Raw genomic sequence first — 26,089 nt, forward strand, 5'->3', positions numbered from 1 at the left:
CCTAATCCCATACTTTTGCGATAGAGTCCCATACATTTCCCGTACTTTGGTGTCGAAGTTATCGAATACAAGTTGTATAATACCCTGTTCTGTTTACATATTTATAAATATTTTTGAGTATATATTTTAGTGCTCGTCACTGTTCGTGTACAGAGAATTTTGTTTATTGATATTGAATTATTTGAGTTTTGTGAAATCAAAGGCGATTATTTTAGGTTTTTGAGGGAACTTTTATATGATTCCTTATTATGTAGTTATTAGGCAAATTAAGATGATGTTTTCTACTCGCGTTGTGAATTCGTTTTGTTTAAAAATGTAGCTAATCTTTATAATACATTGAGTCGATATTAAACGACCAATTTTCTATAATTTGTTAAAATTATTGATCCAAAAATCGGTTCGTGAAATGTAGTTTTGTTTATTGGTAGTCGTCTTTGGTGTTTCAGAACTCACATGTTGTATTCTCATAATATTGCATAAATACAAAAAAATTGATTTTAGAAAAAATAAAAATCAACCGTAAAGTTATTTTTTTATTTAAAAACCATGTATGCCATGCTCTGCCAGAACTCGAGTTATCCAAATGATAACTTAATGCTCTTAATACTATTATTTAAAGTAATTTCTATTCAATATTAAATAAATGTAAAAACTAAAAAGTAAAAGACGGTGGAATTTCGTAATATAATAATCGTAAATAATTTATTTAAAAATATTATAGTCTTTATTGTTCGATAACAATTTACATTTTTTTAGTTTAAAAGTTAGGTTTCTTTCATTCAAGTTAGAAAACAATATTCTGTTAAGTTAAATGAGCATCTGGGCCCTGATTCACGACTCGAATTTGGAGCGCAATTCGACTCGAATTCGGAAACTTCACCGCGCGAATGTAATCAACGATCGCCGCACTGAGTTTTGAATGATGATCGCACGTAAAGTTTCCGAATCCGAGTTATAACAGAAATCGTGAATCAGAGACCTGTAGGTCTCAGATTTGCAATGTGTTTCTATCAGATAGCTCTGTTCGCTCTTACGCGACGATATTGTATCTCCAACGCTTGAGCCGTAGGCCGTGGACGGCCACTGACATAGATGTGAGATGGCCAGAGATTTATTTTGCTATGAGTCTTTGTCTGCGGTCTGAATGAACCCTTACGCGACGATGTTGTATCTAACTCGCTTGAGCCGTAGATCGTGGACGACGACTGGATACAACTGGCGACACGCCGGCGACTCGCCCGTTGACGCGCGACGCTCGCGCTGCTGGGGCCTACACAATTTAAAGTATTTTGTCTTAATAAGAAAAATTCAATTAACAAAATATATTGAGTTAGCCTGTTATTTTATGAAGAGGTAAATTAAGTCGCACGACACATATCTATATATATATAAAACTCAAAGGTTTACTGATTGACATAGTGATCTATCAACGCACAGCCTAAACCACTGGACGGATTGGGCTAAAATTTGGCATGCAGGTAGATGTTATAACGTAGGCATCCGCTAAGAAAGGATTTTGATATATTCCAACCCCAAGGGGTTCAAATAGGGGATGAAAGTTTGTATAATAATACTTCTTAACGCGAGCGAAGCCGCGGGCAAAAGCTCGTATACTATATAGCCCATAGGTGGAGGAACTCATCACCTGTGTTTCGCAATACACGCGCACACCGCGTGCGTATTAGCAGCGGCCCAACGACGCTCGTGGCGCGAGCACACGCGCGTCACGCTCCCGCCTCCGCCGCCGCTCCCGCCTTCGCTCCTGCCGCTGCTACCGCCGCCGCTGTCGTTCATGCCCGCACCCGTGTATCGTGCGGGCGCGCTGCCGCGGCGGTGAGCCCGCCATAGCGACGCGTACGTCGGAGCCGCTACCCGTTCCACCTGGTAACAGATGGTTAGAGTAGTTTTTAGTGACATCCTAGGTAAGGTTAGGTTACGCTCTGCCGTAGAATTCGTTGTATGAAATGACATCACGAAATGCGGCGCGTGCGTTGCGATACATTCATCCGCACCGTACGCGTCGTAATTCGTGACTGCATTTCATACAACGAATTCTGGGATGCGGCGCGTCCGGCGCGTGCGGTGCGGACAAATGTGCGATCACCATAAGGAATCGAAAAATATAAGAAGCTCTCATAAGCTATGTCCACATGGTGCCTTTTTCTGTTCGTCAAGGGCATGCGTTATAGCGCAGTCAACAGCCAACGTAAGGCATGCCCGCAACGCATGCCCTCTGACCGTATCCAAAACTTCAAAAATTACAATATTGACGTTGCGTTCCTTGACGCATTCAATCATTGAATGCGCCAATATGAAAGTTGATGACAAAAATTGAAGATGAAAGTGCACAGTGTGGACATAGCTTATATTATAACAATTCGGTTCATACCTCGAAGGTCTGTTTGTGTCGTTTCTGCTTGGGTTTGTCTGTCTCGTGTCGCTTGCGGCGCGGCGCCGGCGAGCCCGCACCGAACAGCCCGCGCTCCTCCGCCACTCGTATCATGTATTTCGCGTCCAGACGAGTTATCTCCTGTAGGTACAATTATAGTATTGCATGAAGAGACTAAACCACAATGATTTATTTAATACGTTACTAGATGACGCCCGCATCTCCGTTGCGTCAAAACTCGTTTATCGCGCTGAAACCGTACATTTTTCCGGAACAAAAAGTACCCTATGTCTTTTCCCGGGACTCAAAGTATCTCCATGCCAAATTTCAGCAAAATCGGTTCAGCGGTTTGGGCATGAAGAGGTAACAGACAGACAGACCGACAGACAGACAGACGCACTTTCGCATTTATGAGGTATATCGAATATCGAATATCGATATCGACTAAAGAAGGATATCTAGACACGCGGATGCGTGGACAATTATTTGCTTTCGATACATTATATAGGCATTGGTTCGCTCTAATATTATATTCCTTCCAGCTTCCCGGAACTTAAAGTTTGTCCATACAAAATTGTATGATCACTTTAGCATGAAAGTGTAGGTGTAGAAAATAGAGAGAGAGGCAGACAAACTTCCACATATCGAATAAACTGACCTTCCTCTGTATCAAGCCGAGGTAGCAGCCGTCTTTATCCAGTATGTTGTGTATATCAACGCCGTTATTGAGATGAGGCAACTGATGAATCTCAAACAAATCTGTATCTGGCACCTGAAATTAATATAGAACTTAAAGTACTGTCAGAGAGTTTGGTTCTTAATCAATTTCTCTGATTGTACTGTAAGAATCAAAATGAAGAAACTTGGTACAGAATTTCTTATTCGCCTCTATATTTTGCCGTTTGGATTTTAGTAAGACGTAACATCTAATTTTAGACGGTTTTACACCTACTATAAGTTGTAACCTTTTATTAATTAGATGTAAAAATGTTTTATTAAAACAAAAGTGCTTATACGCCCTGCCGAATGTTATACTGAGAATTGCTATACTGAGAATTTAGATAAGCTAAAAGTTTCCGGTTTTTTTATAAGTACCAATGTCCGGCTAGGCTGACTGGTTTGTCCGGCTTTTCGGTTTAGCGACCCTAATCATTAATCAAGGCCCAATGTCTACTCACAAAAACATTGGGGCAGTCTTTATCCGGATCATGGGGTATGGGGTCATCAGCGTGCATCTCCGGTATGGGCCTGGCTTCGTTCGGCCTGGCATCCACATCGGCGCTCTCCGCCCGTTTCCTGACCACTGTGGCCTCCGTCCTGGCGGTAGCTGGCGGTGACGACATTGGTCTTGTCCGTGGAGTTGTGACGTCATCGTCCTCCTTGTCGAGATCGGAGCGGGAGAGGTCTAAAGTTGTGGTGGAGGATGCCTCTTTCATTTGGGATACCTGAAAAGAGTATGCTAAAATACTTTCCCTGTTACCAATAAAAATATCTTCACTGAGTATCAGCTAGCCTAGTTACCGTTGTATCTGTCGTAAATCGCATCTAAAATACAATTATTATTTTACGCGGCTCCGCCGAGGCAAATAAAGCTTCAGCTGTCAGCCGTGTTTGTATACTTTATAGTTTGTCTTGTCGCATACGTTACAAAAGTGCCTTGAAGCCCTGGACAGAGTCAGACACATTTTTAACTACAGACAGACCCCCTTACTAATAAACGTATAAGCTTTGAATAGTTATACAGTGTTTTGTCTTCTTCAATCCAATTTAAAATGTCACTTGTGTGACAGGAACAAAACACTGTATAACTATTCAAAGCTTATACAGCGTTTATTAGTAAGGGGGAGAAAGTTTAACAAGACATTGTTTAATTAGAACGTCTAGAAAAACCTTAAAATGGTCTTGACTCTTGACGTATAAAAAAGAAAAAAATACTGACTGGTTTTATGAAACCACGGTAGAGATAAACTTTACAGTTTACTGTTTTACAGTTTAGGTACTCCTACTTCGAGGCCGTCACGCGACATACAAATGACGAAAAAGTTTGAGGCGATGTAATAAAAGTTTCATTTTAAAAATGCCGAAAAGTAAAGAGTATTTCTCACACTAGAATGATCTTTATGTTTCTTCTTCAGCGCGTGTTTCTCTCTCGCCAGTCTGTTCGCCTCGGCCACGGCTCGCGTCACCTGGACGGTGTTCTCCGCATCCAGAGACGAGTGGGTCTCGTATAGGATTAACTGGATCTAGATGAAGATCAGGACATTACGAATAGCTGATAATATGTGTGATTGAATAGTGATGAACCCGTAAGAAACTTGAAATGCAAGTTTAAGTTTTAGGTTTCGAATTTGTTGTTTCTTTGCAAGTTGGCATCTCTTTATAGTAGTAACATCAGAATTCCAAAATCTCACCTGTGGTTTAGACATAAGTGCTTTTAATGTCTTCTTCTGTTCTTCAAGAACATTCTGCACACGTGCTCTGCTTTCGCTGTCTATTTCAGATTCTGTTAGGATCTGCAGCAAAATAAATAGGCACTTGACAGAAGGCAAAATACAGTTTAGTCACAAAAACTTCTGTTTGCGAGAAGAAGCTACATTAATATAGTCATATAAACTAACTTAGGCTCAACTCATACTGGGTCCGAGTCATTTGAAGCGTCGCGACGCGTCAAGTTTTTCGACTACGGCATATTCACCTCTATTGTTTTATTCTTTAAGCATAAATTTCTGCCCCAGTGTGAGTTGAGCGTTATGTAAAAGACAAGTCTATTTAAATAGAACGCTCAGTTATGTGGAATTCAATAATTGTCTTGTTTGGTTTATTAAATTCAGTTACATAGTATTTACATACGACTACCGATAGGCAATACCCACCTCAAGCATAGCCAAATCACCGCCGCGGCCGCACACCAAGTCTATAGGATCCGTGACAGCAGAATACGAGTTGGGTGGCGTAGCTATAGCCGCTACCACTCCAGTCAGAGCACTAGTCACAGTCGGACAATCGCAATGTATGGCCTCCCTCAACACACACACCGATGAGTCGGATTGCGACCAATCGGACGCCTCAACTCCTAGCTCCTGTAAAGCGCTTACGTAGCTCTCTAGCCTGTTGAGAGAAAGGAGCTTCAATCAGAGAAGTAATTCATAAGCTGATATGGCAGGCCTACGTAATTTGGTCGCGTTTTTCAAACCCAGCAACGACTAACATTGAACTGATATTATAAGTCGACCAAATGAACGTAGCCTATGAATCAATATCTATGATGGTACCAACGAACATTTTCATACCTTATAGGCATGGGTAATAACTTCTAAGGGAGCTTTGTGCCGGAGCCCGTAAGTTATCTATACTAATTATAAAACAAAGTCGCTTTTTTCCCTCATGTCCCTTTGTTCCCTTTAATCTTTAAAACTACGGAACGGATTTTGATGGTTCTTTCAGTGTTAGATAGCCCCTTTATCGAGGAAGGCTATAGGCTATATTTTATCACGCTAAGACTAATAGGAGAATATGGCAAAAACGGGGAAATTATTTGAAAGGGCTTATCTCGCGAATTAGTGGAACAAAAATAGCCAACTGAAAAAAAAAATTTTTTTTTCAGTGGCTATATATTTTATACCCGTGCGATGCCGGGACGGGTCGCTAATAAGAATTAAAAACATTCCATCAACCCCAAAAACAATACGTCACACTATTTCTTGAGGCCCTTCAATCTCTTTTAGAGCCCTGCCTGAGAGATAGTTCAGTAACATGGCAAATTGACGATAGGAAAAATTAACGTGTTCAGTAACATACATTATCGCTAATAGACAATAATATGCACAACAACCATCTACTTTTTAGTATTTTACTCACCTATCTCCAGCACCGAACACAACCAATCTGCCCAGTTCGGGCGTGACCGGCGCTGGCGGTTTCTGTGCTCGGATGACCGCAGCCAGCTCCTTCAGTAGCGCAGCCAGGTAGGCGGAACAGCGCGGGGAAGACGCGTGGGTCTGTGCGACCACACCACATAGGGAGTTGGCCTGCAGCGCCCGGCAGAGGGTTGAGGCGCCTTCGCAGAACTCGCGCTCCTGAAATATTATTTTGGCTGTATGTTAGGTCATGGGTGATGGACAATAGAGAATATGATCATGTTGATTGTAGAATATAGGTTAGTATATAATTATTATATTCGTTTATGAACGCCCATGATTAGCGTCAATAATGCATACTGTAAATCGTGAATTATATCGGGCGTAATTAACTATACAGTATGGGGCATTCTAAGATTAAATGTGTAAGAGGCAGACAGTAAAAGAATGCTCAATGCACAACGAAAAAACTTTTTAAACGTACCTGTAGCACTATAACACCGTTCTTGATTAAATCCAGTTGACCAATGCTTTGGTTAGCCGGCGGCCGAAGAGTTATGAATCTGAAATGGGGATGTATATGTGGGAGAACAAGAAATATTTTAAATTTTAATATTTATAAATTAATTAATATTATTACTTCCGCAATAGTTTTTGTTGGATAGTCAATTGATATTTTGGACAGTCAGTTGACAGTTGATGGATAGTCAGTTGATACATCATAGACGAACACGCCTCTCCCCAACTCGGTTCTCTTCCCCTTCTATCAACACAACATTATAAAAAGGGAATGACTTATTATCGACAGATCAGAAGTTGTCTGATTTTGGGCACGGCAAGACGTTGCTCTGAACTGTCTTTAGTATAACTTGGAAATATATTTGGTGAGTTGTTTTATATTTATAATAATAAATTAATAATGATAATAATTATTAATTTGTGATAATGATGCTTAATGAATTATATTATGTAATATGTATACATATTTTGTCTATTTGTGATGTAGTTGTTATTTAAATAAATTTGTTTGTTTTATATATTATGTTTCTTTTATTTTTTCTCCCACATATAAGTTTAAAAATTAAATGTTCTTAGTGCTTATCCTGGCTACATTAAAAAACCTCATGGTCCAAGGAACGCGAGGCCCGTTAGACCACGAGGTCGTGGGCGGTCGCCCACACCGCCCACGCCTTACGCCGCCTGTATTGCTCGGGGACTATCCGTGCCTACATTTTGATACTATGCCCTATGAAACTATCCTTACTCGTAGATGTTCTTTACTTACTTTGTTTGACTGTAACGAGGTTACTAATTTTAATGTTGCTCGCAATTTTGTTGTGTCGATTTATTGCTCGGGGACTATCCGTGCCTACATTTTGATACAATAGAAACTATCCTATGTTCTATGTTCTTTACTTACTTACTTTGTTTGACTGTAAAAGAGACTATAGACAGGCCAACAGATAGACACAATTACGTATTCATATAAATTATATAAATACGAAATTGTAGATAAATAATTTACTTACTATAAAAAATTATAAAAAATATCCGGCACTGCTTTGGACACCTAAATTATATAATTAAGGTGTTCAAAGCAGGGCCGGATATATTATATGTATATTTTTTGAGCCACTTTCACATCCTAGGACGCTGCCGTCCATTCCCCCCCCCCCCCCCCCCCCCCCGTCCCCCCCGCCCTAGGTCGCCATAGGACCGCTGCTGCCCATTTGCCATAGCCTATACTGCCTATACATAAATCCAGAGCTGTTCAAGTACCTGGGACAGACGCGGTCGAAGCGGAATTCACCGGCGCACAGCTGCCTGGAAGTGCTGTATGTGTAGCCCTGTTGCCTCAGATCTTCCACCAGAAGGGACAACTTCCTGAGCCACAGACACAAAGTACGCCTTTAAGATTTAGTCATATTTGCATGGGTTGCTGTGTTCAGAGTTCAGTCTTTCTAACAGTTACCTTAGAAAAGTCACTAGACAAACTACAGCAACCTTGTATAACTTATAAAATAAAAAAACTAGGCCTTTACATCCGTTGTGGATGATTTATACAGTATTTTTCAGAGCGAAGTAACCACTCCTCAAATACTGCAGTGCCTGGGACAAGATTTTTAAATGTCCGTATGGTTGCCCAAGCGCATACGGCATTCTCGCATCATAGTCGGCCTAGTCCAGAGGAAAGAACTAGTCAATACGTCTGGGACCAACTATGTGCGGGTTTCCTCACGATGTTTTCCTTCACCGTACGAGCGTCCGTATTATGTACTTGAGTTCAGAAAATGTCTCATAGGTACACGCCGCCACCCGGGTTCGAACCTGCACCCTCTAGGAGTGCGAAGCGAAGGTCTGCCCATTAGGCCACGGACGCTCAACTCAACTTATAATAATAATAATAATATCTATGGACGCTTCACACCACGTCAGTCTAGCCCCGTGTTAAGAACCAAAAGGACTTGTGTTACGGGTACCAGACAACGCAAATATAACTTATCCACTACGTTATAAGTACGTAAATATTAACTCAAGGGGATATAATTTAAATGGGATGGGTGATCGATATCACATAGATAAGTAGGTATATCTACTTGGCTTTGAAAGTATTGACCCATCCCGTCAATGTAGTCCTGTTTAGTGTAGCAGACACTCGCTCCTCGCGCAAATGTGGGGGCAGCAACTCGGATAGCCTGCAAGAAGGAGTAGTCAATAGTTTTTTTAAAGAAGACAACGCGCACAATATTGCCTGATGATGTCGCCTATGTAAGATCAAATCTGTCCAGCAACCTAGCTATGACTCTAGGTAAACTGGTATTGGTTATAAGAACCGACAAATCGAAATATCCTGGGTCCTAATGAAAGACCAGTAGAACAGTCCACTGACGTTCTTTTAGGCCCCCGGTATTCTGAATCTATATTTTACAGAAATAACGCTTTAATGATTCCGGAATCCCATTGAGGCTTGGGCCCTTTAATACTTAGTTCGTAATTCAAAAAAATCCTAAAGCATCTCATGGTTTTCCGAAAGTCAATTTGAAAAGGTCACCATAGCAGCTTAGAACCTACGAGAAAGCCTTATTCTTGATCCGTATTCTCGCGATGGCAGCCGCGAAGTGAACCCGTTCATCCCAAATGGCTGTCTCCACCGCCAGGAACGGTTCCCCGGCTGCCGCCAGGAGACTCTTGGCTGATTCCACCTCCTCCTGGCTGCGGGCCACCCAGCGGCGGCGGGCCAGCTCCATGAGGAACAGCCAGGTTATGTGACGGTGGCTCCTGAACTGTAATGTTGGTTAATTGAGAGATTCTAGTCCCAAGAAAATTTTAGCTTGTCTCTCGGGATCCCTGAGGTAATGTCTAAGGGGTTTTTGTAGTTGGTTGCAATTGACGATCATGGGCCATGGCTAACAGGTGTTGCAATAGAAAATGCCTAGTGAGATGGCTCACTGATGTCCGATATAAATTATCAGAGAAATATTGCAGGTGTATAGCAGCTGTGTTCATCATTGTAGAGTTCCGACACAGCACGATATTAAGGGCCTGTTTCACCACTTTCTGATAAAGTGCCTAATAGGCTATTCACAACTTTTTTTACAGATTCTCCATACTTGATCTGTCAAGTTAATTGGTGGATAGCCTTCTCAGGAAGTGGTAAAACAGGCCCTAATTATTATTATCTTCAAAGGTTGCGACCTGGTTTTAAATCACTAGGAATCTTTAGCTATGTCGGATGTTGAACGTTATTGTTATCGTTCCGTACCCAAAGGGTAAAAACGGGACCCTATTACTGAGACTTCGATGTCTGTCCGTCTGTCCATCTGTCTGTCACCAGGCTGTATCTCAAAAACCGCTATAGCTAGAGAATTGAAATTTTCACAGATTGTGTATTTCTGTTGCTGCTTTATCAACAACTAAAAATAAAATAAATATTTAAGGGGGGGCCCCATACAACAAACGGTATTTTTTTGGCCTTTTTTGCTCGTAATCAATAATGCCAATAGGTAAGCACTTGAAATATTCAGTAAATATTTAATTATATTTACACTTAATTAATTAATAATAAAATTTAATTAAAATAAAAATTTAAGGGGGGCTGTCATACAAAAAACACAATTTTTGCTTACTTTCGGTCTACAGCGGTACGGAACCCTTCGTGCGCGAGTCCTACTCGCACTTGGCCGATTATTTAATTTATCTTACCTACCTATCTACTAAAGAGTTTATTGGAATTTATATAAAAACTTAAGAGTTTTATCCTACGTTTTATCATAGCATTGGCCTTTGTTATATATATTATATTAACGATCTTTTACCCTCGGCTTCGCTCGCTTTAAGAAGTATTATTATATACAAATTTCATCCCATATTTTAACCCCTTGGGGCTAGAATTAATCAAAATCCTTTCTTAGCGGATGCCTACGTCATAACAGCTACCTGCATGCCAAATTTTAGCCCGATCCGTTCAGTGGATTAGGCTGTGCGTTGATAGATCACCATGTCAGTCAGTTACCTTTGAGTTTTATATATTTACTATTTAGATTTAATATTACTGCCTAAAGCTATTTTAAAATACCAGCCATCAATTATTTGCAACAGCGTTCGAAATTACAGTTTTTAAGTACCTATTTCAATGTGTCTTATCAAAGTCGATATTTATTCGATAACTTTAATCACGAAAGTCAATCGACCTTATTCGATTGTATAAGTAATCGGAATACATTTTCGTGAGTTTTTCCACAAAAAAATGTGTCACGTGATCGTAAAGTAGGGTAGGACGGTCGTATCTTCGATTGTCATCCACTTACCGAACATGTGATGGGAAAAAGTTCGATTTATTATGACCTTGGCTTCGATTTGATGGATCGTAAAGTTCAAGTGCAATTTTTGCGTATTATCCATAAGCTGAAGGTGAACGATGGAAAAATAGAATGCCAGCATCAATACTTGTACTAATAAACAAACAAAAAATTGTGATCTAGCGAGTACAGATTTTTTAATTATTAACAATATAAAACTGGTCTTACCTGTGGATAATTGCCGAAGAAATTGACATCATCGATAGCTTGATCCAATATCGATTTATCTGAAAGGAACAAGTTTTATGAGCAAAATTAATAATCGCAATAGGGTTGACTTCAAAAGGCAATAAAACGAATAAGTATTTTTTATCGATGACATAAAATATTGAAACGGTCGCGTGATGGTGATGGGGAGTAAAATAGGTGGTGGTAAGTAGGTTAAGTGGTGTCACCACAACGCTGTCACCACACGTCACCACTTCAGCCCCATTCGTCTTCACACAATCGAAAGATGGTAGATAATTCGCTAGACAGTGAACAAGTAGAAGTATCTGGTGTCTAGTTATAGCTGGATTTCCTATTAATAGGTACCTATATATAATTAAATCCATACTAATATTATAAATGCATCTGTCTGCAGTCTGTCTGTCACCTCGTCACGCCCAAACCACTAAACCGATTTTACTGAAACTTCGTATGGTTTAAGTCCCGGGAAAGAACATATGATACTTTTTAGGTAACTCGAAAAAATGTTTTTGAAAAGAAAATTTTGGCGCAACGTAGTTGCGGGCGTCATCTGGTCCATAGTATAATCCGCCTCCGTGGTCTAGTGGTATAGAGCGCGGCTCTTGACTCGGAGGTCGTGGGTTCGATTCCCGCGTTGGATGTTATCTCCAAGTTTGGTTAGGACAATGCAGGCTGATCACCTGATTGTCTGACAAGTAAGATGATGCGTCGGATGGGCATGTACATAAAAAGTCGGACCTGCGCCTTTTCTCTGGTCGTCTTTCGCCGGTCGTGTCAGTCTTCCGTCCCACTGGGTTATGAGAGTAAAGGATAAAGAGTATACTTGTGTACTGCGCACACACTAGGGCACTATAAAATTACTCCTGCGTAGCTGGCCTGGTTTCAATGAAACGGACCACCGTCACCGAAACCGGTGTGGGAGCTATTATTATTATATTATAGTATAATCCTTTATAGCGATTAATGAGTCAGCAGCTTTCATCGCTCATTAGTCATGGATTCGAATCTTTATAATAAAAATTATATTATCTATCTGTCTGCTACTGCTGTTGCCTCTTGTGTAGGGATCCTATGTTCTATCAGTTATCAGTTAAAGGCGGATTTATTATACAAAGATTGGAAATGCATACTTAGTGTATTCGGAAATTTGTAATAGACAGAGATCGCTCGAGGAGCATAAACAAATCAAAGACAAAACTTCTGGCAATTTCAAGATCAGACCCTAAAAATACCTAACCAGTAACCTAATCTACCTTACAAGGTTACAACTAATCTAAGGCACCTACTAAGAATGAGCTAATTTAACTTTCTGATTGCCGATTGGTCTAAAAACGTATTAACTCTATCACAGTGTATAAGTGTTGCGAATTTCTATTTAGGTTCTGAGCACGCAAGCAGTAAAGTTAACACGGACCAGCTCGTAACGATAACAGCAGGCGTCAAGTTATTTTAACCGTTTACAACTTCAAGACAGTTCCATTTCCAAATTGTAAATGTGACACGCGAGTTGCAAAAGGCAGGAACTGATGTTTTTGAACCTGTTCTTGGTTGTACCTAATTTAAAAATATATATGATAGGGTAGAATACAAATTTTTTATAATGCTAGAATTTCCAGGAATGAAAACTTAGGTACACATTAATCCAAGACCTGGCTTGACCTATGACTTCGTTTTAGTGTTATGACGGTATGGATCCACTCAGCCAAATGGCTGGTAAACACTTAAAACCAGCAGTATTTTCGGACCAAATACGACCTGCAAAGTGCAAACCTTCAAGAAGAGAGCGTATTCCCTCTTAAAAGGCCGGCAACATACTTGCAGATCTTCTAATGAAAATGTTGTCCATGGGCGACGGTAGTTGTTTTCCATCAGGTGACCCGTTTGCTCGTTTGCCCCCTTAATGTATGTCAGTTTGGATGGAAGCCGGTCATGTTTGTAATCTATTGTGTTGTGTGTTAGCAAGTCTTCTAAACGTCCGTTCCGCCAATCATCAATGCACACCATAATGATCATAATCGTCGTGATCATTATGGTGTGCATTGGTTGCTATGTATTTGAAAAGTTGGCCTACGATTTAATATTCGTTTGTTTTTTTTTTCAATCATAAATAGTAGCTTCTCACATCTGAACACCTCGTAGATAAGTGCGTAGACGGCTCGCATCTCTTGCTCGTCTTCGAAGTTGACTGTCAATGGTGGTTTGCTGAGGAGGCGTGCTGCTTTTAGAACCTGCAAAAACAGGGCAATTGTAAAGTCATTCGGTGGCTACACGAAAAGAAGAAAGATAGTTTTAATTTCGGTACCTATAAAGCCACCGAAGCTAGTAAAGCCATAGATAATATGTATTATGATAAGCTCTTTTCGTGATCGAGACTGGTTCTATATAATGCTTTCTTCTTTTCATACCAGTATGGCGCGATGCCGGTCTCATCTTACCCACTGGCCACTAATCTTTTCCAATGTTTTCGATGTCACTTATAGTCCCGTCTTACCGACAGATCTTTTCCTATCTTTATCTATCATACACATATACACATATATATATATGTATATATATATGTGTATATGTGTATGTATATATATATATATATATATATATATATATATATATATATATATATATATATATATATATATATATATATATATATATATATATATATATATATATATATATATATATATATATATATATATATATATATATATATATATTTAAATCGCCGAAGACTTGTTGCGTCTTTTCAAAGTCGAACCCTATGGCGTCTACCATTTCCAATGACTTTTTAATTGTTATTCGTGCGAATATAGTTACATTGCTGTCATGTGAATTCTATTGTCGACGAGGAATTTTGTTTGCGTACGAAAATGAGATATTCAATTTGAAATAATTCTCGCTGGTTTTTTGCTTCCGTTCTCGATGGAAATCATGTGACACATTGTATATTTTTGTATTCGTTCCATGCATTTAATCGTTTTTCCTACATCCTTTTAAATGTATGGTTATATTGATACCGTATATTGTACTATATTAATTCCATGCATTCTACTAATTAAATGACTCCTTACTATATTTGAGATTATATCGGTACCGTATATTATTTTTTTATGTACGCCATAAACTGTTGAGTTTGTTGCTTCCTCCTAACCTTATATGTTATATCGATACATACATAGGTACCTATATAATAGATCCCAATAAATTCATTGCGTGATGTGGTCTCTGTCTACCCCAATGAGGGACAGGAGTGACGATATGTATGAATAGAGAATCATCCCTCTTTATGAAGTCGATTAAAATGAAATACTTATTTCTATAACTTGGAGTACATAACAGACATTAAAAACAAGTTATCCCTATATTACATAGATTAATTAAATTATAATTAGGTAAGTCCGCTAGGCTAACTAAAAATATTAAGAATAATTATGATAGATATGATCATTTTATTTATGTGAGCGTGTTTCTTCTGAACTTAAGTATGAACACAAAATAAAACAATTGTTTCGGTAGTAGGTATTTTTAAGTTTTATTGTTTAAAATCAAGTAGGTACAATAATAAACCCATAGTCATAATAATCAAAGTGTCGGACAAATCAAATACACCGAAATAGGAACATAAAAGTAATTTAAGAAATTAACAATTTTAAGAACGACCAGTTGAGAGGCTAATTTACTGTGACATTGACTATAGTTAACTTGTGTATGTAAGCAATACTAGTTTTCAATCGTGGCTCTGCCCACGTGACAAGTTGATAAAATTTAACAAATTGAAATTCGTTATTAGCCGTTTAGGCGTTAAAAAAATAAAACAAAAATGCTTAGAAAAATATTAACCTGAAGAATCACATATCAGACATACCTATCAGTACAAAGTCTCAAAAAAAGGCCCTTTAGGCGTCGAAAAGAAAAATAAAAACGTTTAAAAAATTATTAACGTACCTATCAAAAAATAAGATAAAACAGTCCAAAATCTCAAAAAATTACACAACTACACAAAAATTACACAACAATATATATACTTTGTTTGTAAATTTAAATTATGGTTATTATCTATAATAGTACCTATTATTTCTGTTTATTTGTTTTGTACAAAAAGAGGACGGTATTTGATTATAATACAAGTTCACAATAATAATAAATTTTTTCGTAAGTTGGTTAACGCGCGCGCGTAAGCAAACACGACGCGACGTTGCGTTCTGTGCTGTGATAGTCATAGTCAATCATGGTTGTCGTGATTGATGTAGATCGTTTCGATCGTTTTTTGTATTGTTTATTGTATCTTCTTCTTCCTAGTCGTATCCTCATGGCTGAGGGACGTGACCACCAAAATTTGCTTTTTGGGATAGGGCTCTCCACTTGTCTCTATTTTTGGCCTGATGAAATGCCTCCTGGAACACACTGCCTCTGCCTTTTTTCCCCTCTAATTGCCCAGCTAGTATGAGACTCTCAAGATTATTAGGCTCCCGGCGGGCTATGTGGCCAAAAAAGGCAAGTGATCGTTGTAGACAAACATCGTGGACAGGCGGGTGGTAATTTTGAGTTGCTGAAGTATAGACGTGTTGGTCCGGTGTGCGGTCCAAGGGATGCCGAGCATTTTACGCCAGCACCACATTTCAAAAGCGTCAATCTTAGCTCGAGTACGTGCTTTTAGTGTCCATGTCTCGGAGGCATATAAAAATATTGAAAAGATTAGGGAACGCATTAGTGTTATTTTTGTGCTACGATAGATGTTCTTATTCTTCCATATCTTTTCTAAGCGCCCAACCGCAGATTTAGCCATCTGAGCCCGTCGGACAACCTCCCTCTCGCAGTTACCATTGTTGCTAATCAACGATCCCAGGTAGACAAACTCCTCTACGGGTTGGAGATCTTGTAGTAAGGATGTCTTTTGTATTTGGTTCAGCTTATCGACGTACATCAGTTTGGTTTTATTGCGATTGATTTGGAGGCCAAAGTCTCGACTAATCTTTTCGAGCCGCGCTAGAAGTTCAGCAAGTTTCACTTCGCAAGTACTTATAAGCGTGGTCAGCGAACCTTAGGTTCTTGAGAAGGTATCCGTTAATTTTAATACCATCCTCCCAATCTTCCAACACTCGACGCATTATATATTCGCCTACGAGGTTGAACAGCTGTGGAGAGAGGATGCAACCCTGTCTGACACCACGCTCTGTAGCAAACGGCTCTGACAGATCATTGTCTAATCGCACCCTTGATCGACCTTCCAGATAGAGGTTTTGTACCAAAAATATGAGATGATCGGGGACGCCCAACTCTCTCATCACCTCCAGCATTTTGGACCAGACGATGCAGTCAAAGGCCTTAGCGTAATTCACAAAACAGAGTACTATTGGGACATTGAATTCTCTGCTCTTTTCTATCAGCTGACGGATGTTTAGGATTTGTTCTCGGGTACCCCTGCCCTTTACGAATCACGCCTGCTCTTTGGATATCTGTCTAGTTATATAGTGTACCAATCTGTTGTTTATAACATGGAGAAGAATCTTACTGGCGTGTGAAATTAGTGAGATGGTCCGATAATTTCCACACTTTTTAGTCGACCCTTTCTTATGTAGTGGTATCACGAGAGATTCTGTCCAATCGTCTGGCCACTGTCCTGTTCTCCATACTTTAAGACATATTGAATGCATTACTCTGATTCCACACTTACCCAAGCTTTTAAGCACTTGTGCCTGTATACCATCTCCACTGCAAGCTTTTGTTTTTAGCTTATTTATAGCTGCTTCTACTTCATGGAGAACGATGTCGGGTTCTTTATCTGTAAAATCTAATCTAGTGTCAGGTTCATCAGCGTCATATTTGTACAGGTCTTGGCAGTAGTTCCTCCATCTTGTCATCACTTGGTTCTTGTCTAAAATCAGGTTACCCTTTTCATCTTCTATGTTCCAAGATTTTGATTTTCGTTCCCGTGTGAGAATTTTTACCTTTTGGAACATGTCTCTTGGATGTAGGGTATCAGAGTGTGTTTGTATATCTCTACATATAGAATTGATATATGCATTCTTGTCATGTCTACAGAGACGCTGTACTAGTGAGTCAAGTTCAGAGTATCGCTGTTGTTCTTCCTTTGAACGAATTCCTCCAGTCTTTAGAGCCTTTCTTTGTGCGATTGCCTCCCAAGTGGTCATCCACTCAGATCTAGGATGTTTTACTTTCCGTCCATTTGTGATTGTTCTAGTTGTCTCTTCTAATGCGGCCTTAAGCTGATTCCATGATGTATTGGCTGAGTCAAATGGGCAATACGTTTCACTGTCCAGTCGAGTTTGTAGTGCGTCCTCAAAAGCTTTCGCTTCTTGTGTTAGAAGAATATTTTTGGATGGTGGAGGCTTTGAAACTAGTTGAGGCGGACTCTGTATTGAGCTATTAACAGCTGATGGTCGCTGCCACAATCTGCACCCGGAAAAGTCTTTGAGAGAGTTATGCACGACTTCCATCTGCTGCTGATTAATATGAAGTCAATCTGATTTTTATGACCTGTTGGCGATCGCCATGTCCATAAGCGTCTTGGATGTTGTTTATATGCCGTGTTAGTTACGAATAGTCCTTTTTCAATGCAAAACTCTAACAACATCTCACCTCGACTGTTGCGGGCTCCTAAGCCGTATTCCCCAATAACATTCCTTAGGTGTTGATCATTAATAATTTTAATTTTACCAATTAAATTAAATTAAATTAAATTACTAATTTTAATTGCCTGAAATGTAAAATCAGCGATATGCGATCAGTAGTTGGGAAAGGGTCCGGTGGCTTTAACACAGGTTATACTGTAACCTAGCTAAGCTGCCGGTTGCGATCTTAACATTCTAATATAAAAAAACCATTGAAAATAAAATAATTTGCATGTTGTAATTGTCTAGATTAAGGTTTTTATGTTATCGAGCTGAATAAAAGTACATTATTATTATTATAAGTATGCCATCACAGTTACTATAAATCTTGTCAAGGGTGTCGATTTATGAATGAACAAAGTCAAGATTAAAAAAAAATCTCAGAACAGTGTACAGCCTAGCCCATGACCCGGTAACCACTTGACGTTGAGTTTCGATGCACTTTGGGCTATTTTCTCATTACCGTGGCTTTCTAATAGCGAAAGAATTATTTAAATTGGTTCAGTAGTCTCGTAACTCGTAAGTTAAATAGTAATAAGCAAACGATTAAATATTTCGTCTCTACAATATTAGTAAGTATAGATATTTAAAAATACATTAGTCCCAACCCAATTCGCAGTCTAAACTCACTCACTGATGGGCTTTTGTTTAAAATATACTATAGGTAAGTACTTATCAAAGAAAATCATATACGTAGGTATGTAGGTAGGGACATAGTAGTTAATACAATCGATCCAAAATACTTTTAGACAGGTAAGTATATAAACAGTTCAACAACAAACAGGACACTGGACGTCAGGATAATGATCGTAAATTGCATATTTATTTGTAAATAAATATGCTGCACCAGAAAAATGAAGATTTATAAAGCGATTTTATGTTCTTTCGTTTCATAGGTAGAACAAAATTATTTGTAATAATATGAATATTATTCTTGGTCGTTGCACCACAATTAAAACATTTTTTTTAAATTACAAAATGGGTCGACGGCCAAGGCCATTTTATTTTGTCTTTAAAATAGTTTTTAAAATCACTTCTTTTAAAAAAAACGATCGACATCAATCACGATAACCATTGACATGACAATCTAACACTGAAAGAATTTTTCAAATCGGACCAGTAGTTCCTGAGATAAGCGCGTTCAAATAAGCGCTTTCAAATAATTTCCCTCCGTTTTTTCCACATTTTCCTCTATTTCTTCGCTTCTATTATTCTTAGCGTGATAAAATATTGCTTATAGCCTTCCTCGATAAATGGGCTATCTAACACTGAAAGAATTTTTCAAATCGGACTAGTAGTTCCTGAGATTAACGCGTTCAAACAAACAAACAACCTCTCCTGCTTTATAATATTGAAGTGTAGATAACATTTTTACTACTTTTCTTACTATTCTACTAGTATTTTTCGAAAATGTGTCAAATAACTACCTAATTGTAATATCGACATTGCATCGATTCGATATATTTGTTCCTGTTTTCCTGAAATACAGTTACAGACTTAATCATTATTCTGAATGATCGTCATTATGTTTTTAGGGCTATTCAGGAAAAAGACGTTCAGGAAAATGAGGAATTCACTAAATTCGTTTATAATTAAGTATTGATATAAAGAAAATTATTAAGAACTTAGAAATGTTGCGGGCCTTTATAACTTGGTATAAAAAAAGTAGTGAAAAACAGACAAATGTTGGCACAGTCGAGAAATGTAAATGACGTCTTATTTGGAAATTTTTGTAGAACGTATTTCAAAGAGAGAGAGAGAGAGAGCATAAAACGAAGACCTCTATCCACACCAAAGCACTGCGATCAAATAAAGTGAGCCAGCAGATTTTATCGCAAAATAGGTTTCAACCCGTCACGTTGAGTATATCGGCAAGGCATTCAAAACAAACAATGCGCAGGACAATGACGCGAATTTTATGAACATTTTAAAAATATAATTTTTAGTTATTTAATGTAAGTTGATGTGTTATTTGTTGGTATCGGATTCTTCTCTTCTTTATCTTCAAATTAACATTAAATTTTTAATCCTTTCTAGCTCATTTTTTTTTATAAATAATAAATTGTAAGCGGCAGTATCGAAACGACACGCAAAAATTTCATAATTTGGTACTTTTTTTTATAACAAGTTTTGAAATATTAACTCTACTTTCAAATAGTTTTAGCAGCATTTTTGTAAGTTAATTAGACATTGAAATGTGTAATGTTACATCAAATTTACGAAGGCGTTGTGAACCCAACTTTGAAGACATGAATTTAGTCTCTCTCAAATATTCGCCCCACTACACAATATTTATACCACAAGCGTCATTACGTCCGCGCTGGCCGGCAAAAAATATAAACAAAAACATGCCCTTGCATGTCGCGTGCGAACTCCGCCCCCTCGCCTCTGTCACCCCCGCGTCTCCTCTGGGACGATGTCGTTTTGTGGGACGTAATTAAATCACACATTAGAATTGATAAAAACTTTATTATATACAGGAATCCACATTATCGGCGTGTTATACGTAAACAAAGTATCGAATATACGCCACCGATATACGGCGCACAGTAGCGACCTCCAAAATTCGCGCGCCAAATAGCGGAACTAAGAAATACGCCGAAAAGCACTCCGGTGACAAAACAACGTCCATGCCAATATTTCACCCAGCCATTGTACTAACCTTAACACTACTTCTGGCTGAATTTGAGAGATGGTCAATCTTGCGTCCGTATACAGGATGCAACAAGTCAGTCGGACGCAATATCATCGGTAAAAACCGCCATGTAGGACGCAATATCAACTCCGGGGTGGAAATATATATTTCTATCTGTGTATATATGTATATATTTATTAATTACTTAATTTAATTATTGGTATTACGCTCACACACACATACAAGTGTACACACACTAAACACATTCACATTGTATACGATCATCCACTTATATAACTTACTGTTTAAATAATGTTACTGTCTAAAAATTGTATTAACTACTAAATGCTTAACGACAGCCTTCCATACATCTGTATTTCTTTTTCTTTTTCACTTTATTGTAGAATTGTATACTTACAGACTATGTTAAGATTAAGTACTTACATATTTTTTAAGTTTCATATTGTAGTTTAATTATTGAATATGTATACGATCATCCACTTATATAACTTAATGTTTAAATAATGTTTCTGTTTAAAAATAGTATTAACTACTAAATGCTTAACGACAGCCTTCCATTCTTTCTGTATTTCTTTTTCTCTTTATTGTTGAATTGTATACTTACAGTCTATGTTAAGATTAGGTAATTACCTACTTTTTAAGTTTCTTTTGTAGTTTAATTATTGAATATATGTATACTAATAGATAGTACTACATGGGGGAGGACGCTGGCCTCTGCAATACAGTTAACACTAGTGCAGGGGTCAGAGGCTTCTTATGTAACTTCTATTTTTGGGTCTAAATAAAGATATTATTATTATTATTATTATTATTATTATTATTATTATTATCCTATTTTATTATTAACAATTTTAACACTTTTGGATTTCACTAATGCTTTTAACACCGTTGATCATGATATTTTCCTACAACTCCTGATCTCCATGAATTTTTCCCCTACCGTAGTGGCATGGTTCCGTAGTTATTTGTGTAATCGCAAACAACGTGTTGTGGTCGAGGATGACGCCTCAAAATGGTCAAACTCATGGATGGAGTCCCTCAGGGCGGCGTTTTATCACCTTTATTGTTTAGCATCTTTATTAACAGCATAATCAAAATAATTAAATTCTCCTGCTCTCACATGTATGCCGACGACCTGCAAATTTACCTTCACACACCTCTTAATGACTTGCCATCAGCTATTGCAGGAACCAATGAAGACCTTAAAAGTATCTGTGCTTGGTGTAAGTCTCGTGGGTTGGTTATAAATCCTGTCAAATCCCAAACAATTATAATTGGCAGTCCAAATCTTCTGACGAGAGCTCAAGTTCATAACCTTTGTCCTGTAATAGTTGATGGTAAAATCATTCCTTTCTCGCAAACTGTCAAAAACCTTGGGATTCATCTTGACTCAACGTTGTCTTGGAACAAGCACATTAGTGAGACCAGTAGAAGAGTATTTGGTGCGTGGAGTGCGCTGAGGCGCTTCCAAAATTTTTTGCCGATTCCGACTAAAATCCTGCTTGCAGAATCGCTCTTATTGCCCATACTCGATTACGCTGACATAATATGTTTCACAAATATTACAGAGGAGCAGCTAAATAAACTTGAGCGCCTCCAAAACCTCTGCATACGATTTATTTTCGATTTGCGAAAATATGATCACATTTCCCAATTTCGTGTCAAACTCAAGTGGCTGCTAATCCGACTTCGGCGGAATGCTCACATACTGTCGTGTCTGTATCATATTATGTATGACCCTAAGACACCACCCTACTTAAAAGAAAGGTTTACATTTTAGATGACAGTGTTAAAACATTTCGAAACACTAATATGTTACTAATACCACTCGTAATACAAAATTTTATGACTCTTCATTCACAGCTCGTGCTGTCAGTCTGTGGAACAAATTACCTACAACTTTGAGACGTGCTCAGTCCTCGTACGTTTTTAAAAATGGCATCAAGGAACATTTTTTGTCACAATTAGTCCATAATAACTGAAAATTACCTGTATTGTACTATTCCTATTTATTTATGTTTGTATGTATATTTATAATTATTTGTATATATTCTTTAGTATGTACTTATGTATATGTTTATAATATATATATACATATAATTATGTATGTATATTGTATGTATATATTTGTAATATACTTATATATTTTAAAAAAGTTTACTCCTAGCTGTCTATGTAGTCACCTACCATCTATTACTACTGTTACGTCATAGTTTTACAATAAAGGTTGTCTGGAAGAAATCGCTTGTAGCGATAAGGCCGCCTTTTGTACTTTTTACTCTTATAGTTATTAAGTATTGTATGTCATGTTTATTTTGGTGCAATAAAGTATTTTTATTCATATCTTTTCGACACTGTTTTTCCTTTCTATTTTGGTCTTTTTATGCCTGTTTTTGTCTGTTCTCTGGTCCCTTACCTGATCGATGTCCCAGGCCGGGCCCGCAGCGGTCCGCACGTGGACAGGAGGCGGCGCCTTAGGGCTCTTGGCGGGCATGGCGATGGTCCAGGGCGCCCACACCTCCACCTCCTCTGGAGGTTGGGGGGTGACGTCATCCGAACTGGTGGGAAATCATAATACAAGTTACTACCAGAGAAGACGATGCATAGGCAGATGGCTGACCTACGTAAATTGTTTGCGTTAAGTCAAACCCAGCCAACAGAATAATGATTAACATTGAATTGAAATAACCCACCAAATGAAGAGGTCTGCCATCTGCCTATGAATCAATTTTTCACTTCACACATACCATGTGAGTGTATCGTCTTATGAAGATGTACGAAGATAGCTTAGACGCTGCATAGCCTAGCTTCATAGAATCATAAAAGTCTAGATCCTACATACAGTGTGTAGAAACAACACGCGAATTTCAAGAAATTTAAGGGAAATTACGGGGTAATATTATGTACTTAGTCTAACGGGTTCCACACCATCCAGGGTTCGAAGTAATTTTGTAGTTGTCTTTAACTGTAGTGTACTTTACCGAAAGTAAGATAATGTACCCTCATCCAGTGGCAGGGAAAGATCTAAATATGATGTGCGCAAGGTATGTTTTGCGAGGCCCCCTGATGAATGACACAAGAGGACGGATCTTGTTGTTGAAGAAATAATTTTTTGATACTTAAATTTTTATTTATAAAAATGGGAGTATTAAAACTCGTAATTATACAAAAATCGTAGGCGGTAAAGGCGGTGGCCCACATCACCCACGCCATAAGCGGTCTCTGCCTTCATCCTCCCAAGTCCTTCCTCCTTGTCGAAGGTTACACGTTCAGTTTCTCATTAATCTGATCCCATCAATCAGGTAAAGATTGACGCGAATCTGAACGTGTAACCCACGGATTGATGGACTGCAGATCATGTTTTTATTATGTACTTTCTAGCCATCAATCTGGCGTCAATCTCAGATTGATATACTGAACTGATGCCAGACTGAGTGCGTTATAACCTACGACTTAGGAACCCTATCTTCAAGTGTATGTCTACTCGATAGTGTAATTCATAATAATTATCATAATGTTATATATTTACAAGTGCACATTTTTATTCAATATTGCGTCCATTTTCCTCAAATTTAGAAATCATTTTAAATTATTTTTATTACAAAAGCAAAAGAAAAATATTATTACAAATTTTATAAACCAAAAATCAAAAGCACGTCAGTTGAAGACATAAATGTATGTCATGCTCAGACAAGATAAGTTTTTTACATATATAAGTACTTATACAAAGACGTTACAATTTGTATGACATTTTGATAATGCTCTGTAAACGCCTAAACCGCTGTTCACCCGTAAACCACTGAACCAATTTTGCTGAAATTTGGTATGGAGATACTTTAAGTCCCAGGAAAGGACATAGGATTCTTTTCATCCCGAAAAAATGTACGGTTCCCGTGCGATAAACGAATTTTTGCGCAACGGAGTTGCGAGTATCATTAAGTTAATATACCTAGCGGAATCTAGAGAAACAAAGGCCTGAGCAAGTGAGATGTCACTATCAGTAAAACTGCGTGGTAAAAAGAGACGTGTGATATATGACAGCAGAACCAATTTTTTATCTGTGACATCCAGTCGGTACTTATCGGCATGTTGACAATTTAATCTCTCAGAAAGATGGTTGTGTAAACACTTACACAATAGATTTATATAGTCTATTTCAATAGTCACAGTATAGACTTTTCCATATGGAAACAAATTTTTACACACAGACGTAAACCAATTTCGGTTTCGTTCGACAGCTCGAACTTGTTGCTCTATTCCGCTAGCTATATTCACTTTATGGCGGGCATCAACTAGTATATTATACTTGCTTACCTATAGAAACGCCTTATATTCACTCTGTAAATTAGAAGATAAAGTACTTTAGATAAAGATAGAGTATCTACTCTACAAAATCACAGCAATGCCTGAAATCACTGTTATTACTTTGAAAATAAAAATAACGAACTATAACCCATTAGATAAGTAATCATTACTCTATTATGGTACTATCGCATGCTAACTGACAGTATTGGCACAGATAGCTTGTAAGTTGCAAATCTTGATCCAACTGTATAAATCTTTCTCGCATGTAACTCTTCGTTTAAAATCTAGAAATGGTAGCAAGATGATAATAATTACAAGTGATAACATAATATTTTGAGTTTCAGGAAGTGCTTTTACTAAATAAAAATACTGATAAATACGATATTATCCTCTTTTTCTAAGTCAGGTAAAATACAGCTAAATAAAACGCACTAATTACAAAATAAGCTGAGCTGTACTCATGCCCGACCGAAATTAAGCTGTCAAAATAACGCGATGAAATTTCGGCAATATAAATTGTGTCTCATAATAGTATATTGATGCTTGTGTTGATACTTGATGCCCGTCACTAGCTATTTGACCGAGCTTCGCTCGGTATTCAATAAAACACGAATTAAATTACATTTTCTAAATAAGATTCCTAGCTAGACCGATTTATCGCCCCCGAAACCTCGTTGGAGCTGATTGCGAGTAGCATTACAGGCGTAATAATGCCGAAATTCAGTTGCGAAGCTTCGGCACAACTTCGGCATATGTTTGCAAACCTTTGTAAACCAAATAGTGTTTAATTGACGAAATTAAAAAAAAAAAATAGATACTTTAATGCATAGACATAATATATACTGTCGTAAAGACCACCTGACAACTCGAAAATGCGTGACCATTTTTGATCAGTCAATGTGTGCGTGTGCTAGTGATGTATATTTTACTATCGATAGTATAGTATTTTGCTATCGATAGTTTAGTCCGTTCGAGTTATTTTACCTGAGTTTCTATAAGAAATAAATAATATGCAACTTTGATAGATTTGTATTTCAAATTAGGTATCATAAATTTTAATTGGCAAAAAAAGGTGACGATTTGTCATGTACATTCTAGCTTAGTTCAATCGCAGTTATGAACTCAGAGAAGATGGACCATTATTTTTCTTTATGAGATGGACGAAAAAACTTCTCTTGCAGCTGCCGTAGCTCTCTATGCTATGA

General features: G+C 38.0%; 1 protein-coding gene across 1 annotated transcript; it reads right to left on the reverse strand.

Moving 5' to 3' along the window:
* Window positions 1-744: 744 nt before the first annotated feature.
* Window positions 745-24,168, reverse strand: LOC121728899. The gene is made up of 17 exons (XM_042117220.1): window positions 24,109-24,168; window positions 22,996-23,137; window positions 13,417-13,522; window positions 11,274-11,332; window positions 9,319-9,530; window positions 8,844-8,942; window positions 8,026-8,130; window positions 6,731-6,809; window positions 6,248-6,465; window positions 5,263-5,497; window positions 4,801-4,902; window positions 4,495-4,632; window positions 3,568-3,834; window positions 3,048-3,161; window positions 2,390-2,530; window positions 1,646-1,881; window positions 745-1,270 (listed from the first exon to the last, which is right to left on the reverse strand). The coding sequence occupies exons 1-17, from the start codon at window positions 24,138-24,140 to the stop codon at window positions 1,153-1,155; spliced, it is 2,403 nt and encodes an 800-aa protein (XP_041973154.1). The 5' UTR covers window positions 24,141-24,168; the 3' UTR covers window positions 745-1,152.
* Between the last annotated feature and the right edge of the window lie 1,921 nt (window positions 24,169-26,089).

This window comes from Aricia agestis, chromosome 7, assembly GCF_905147365.1.
Source record: "Aricia agestis chromosome 7, ilAriAges1.1, whole genome shotgun sequence".
In the NCBI taxonomy this organism is placed as follows: Eukaryota; Metazoa; Arthropoda; class Insecta; order Lepidoptera; family Lycaenidae; genus Aricia; species Aricia agestis.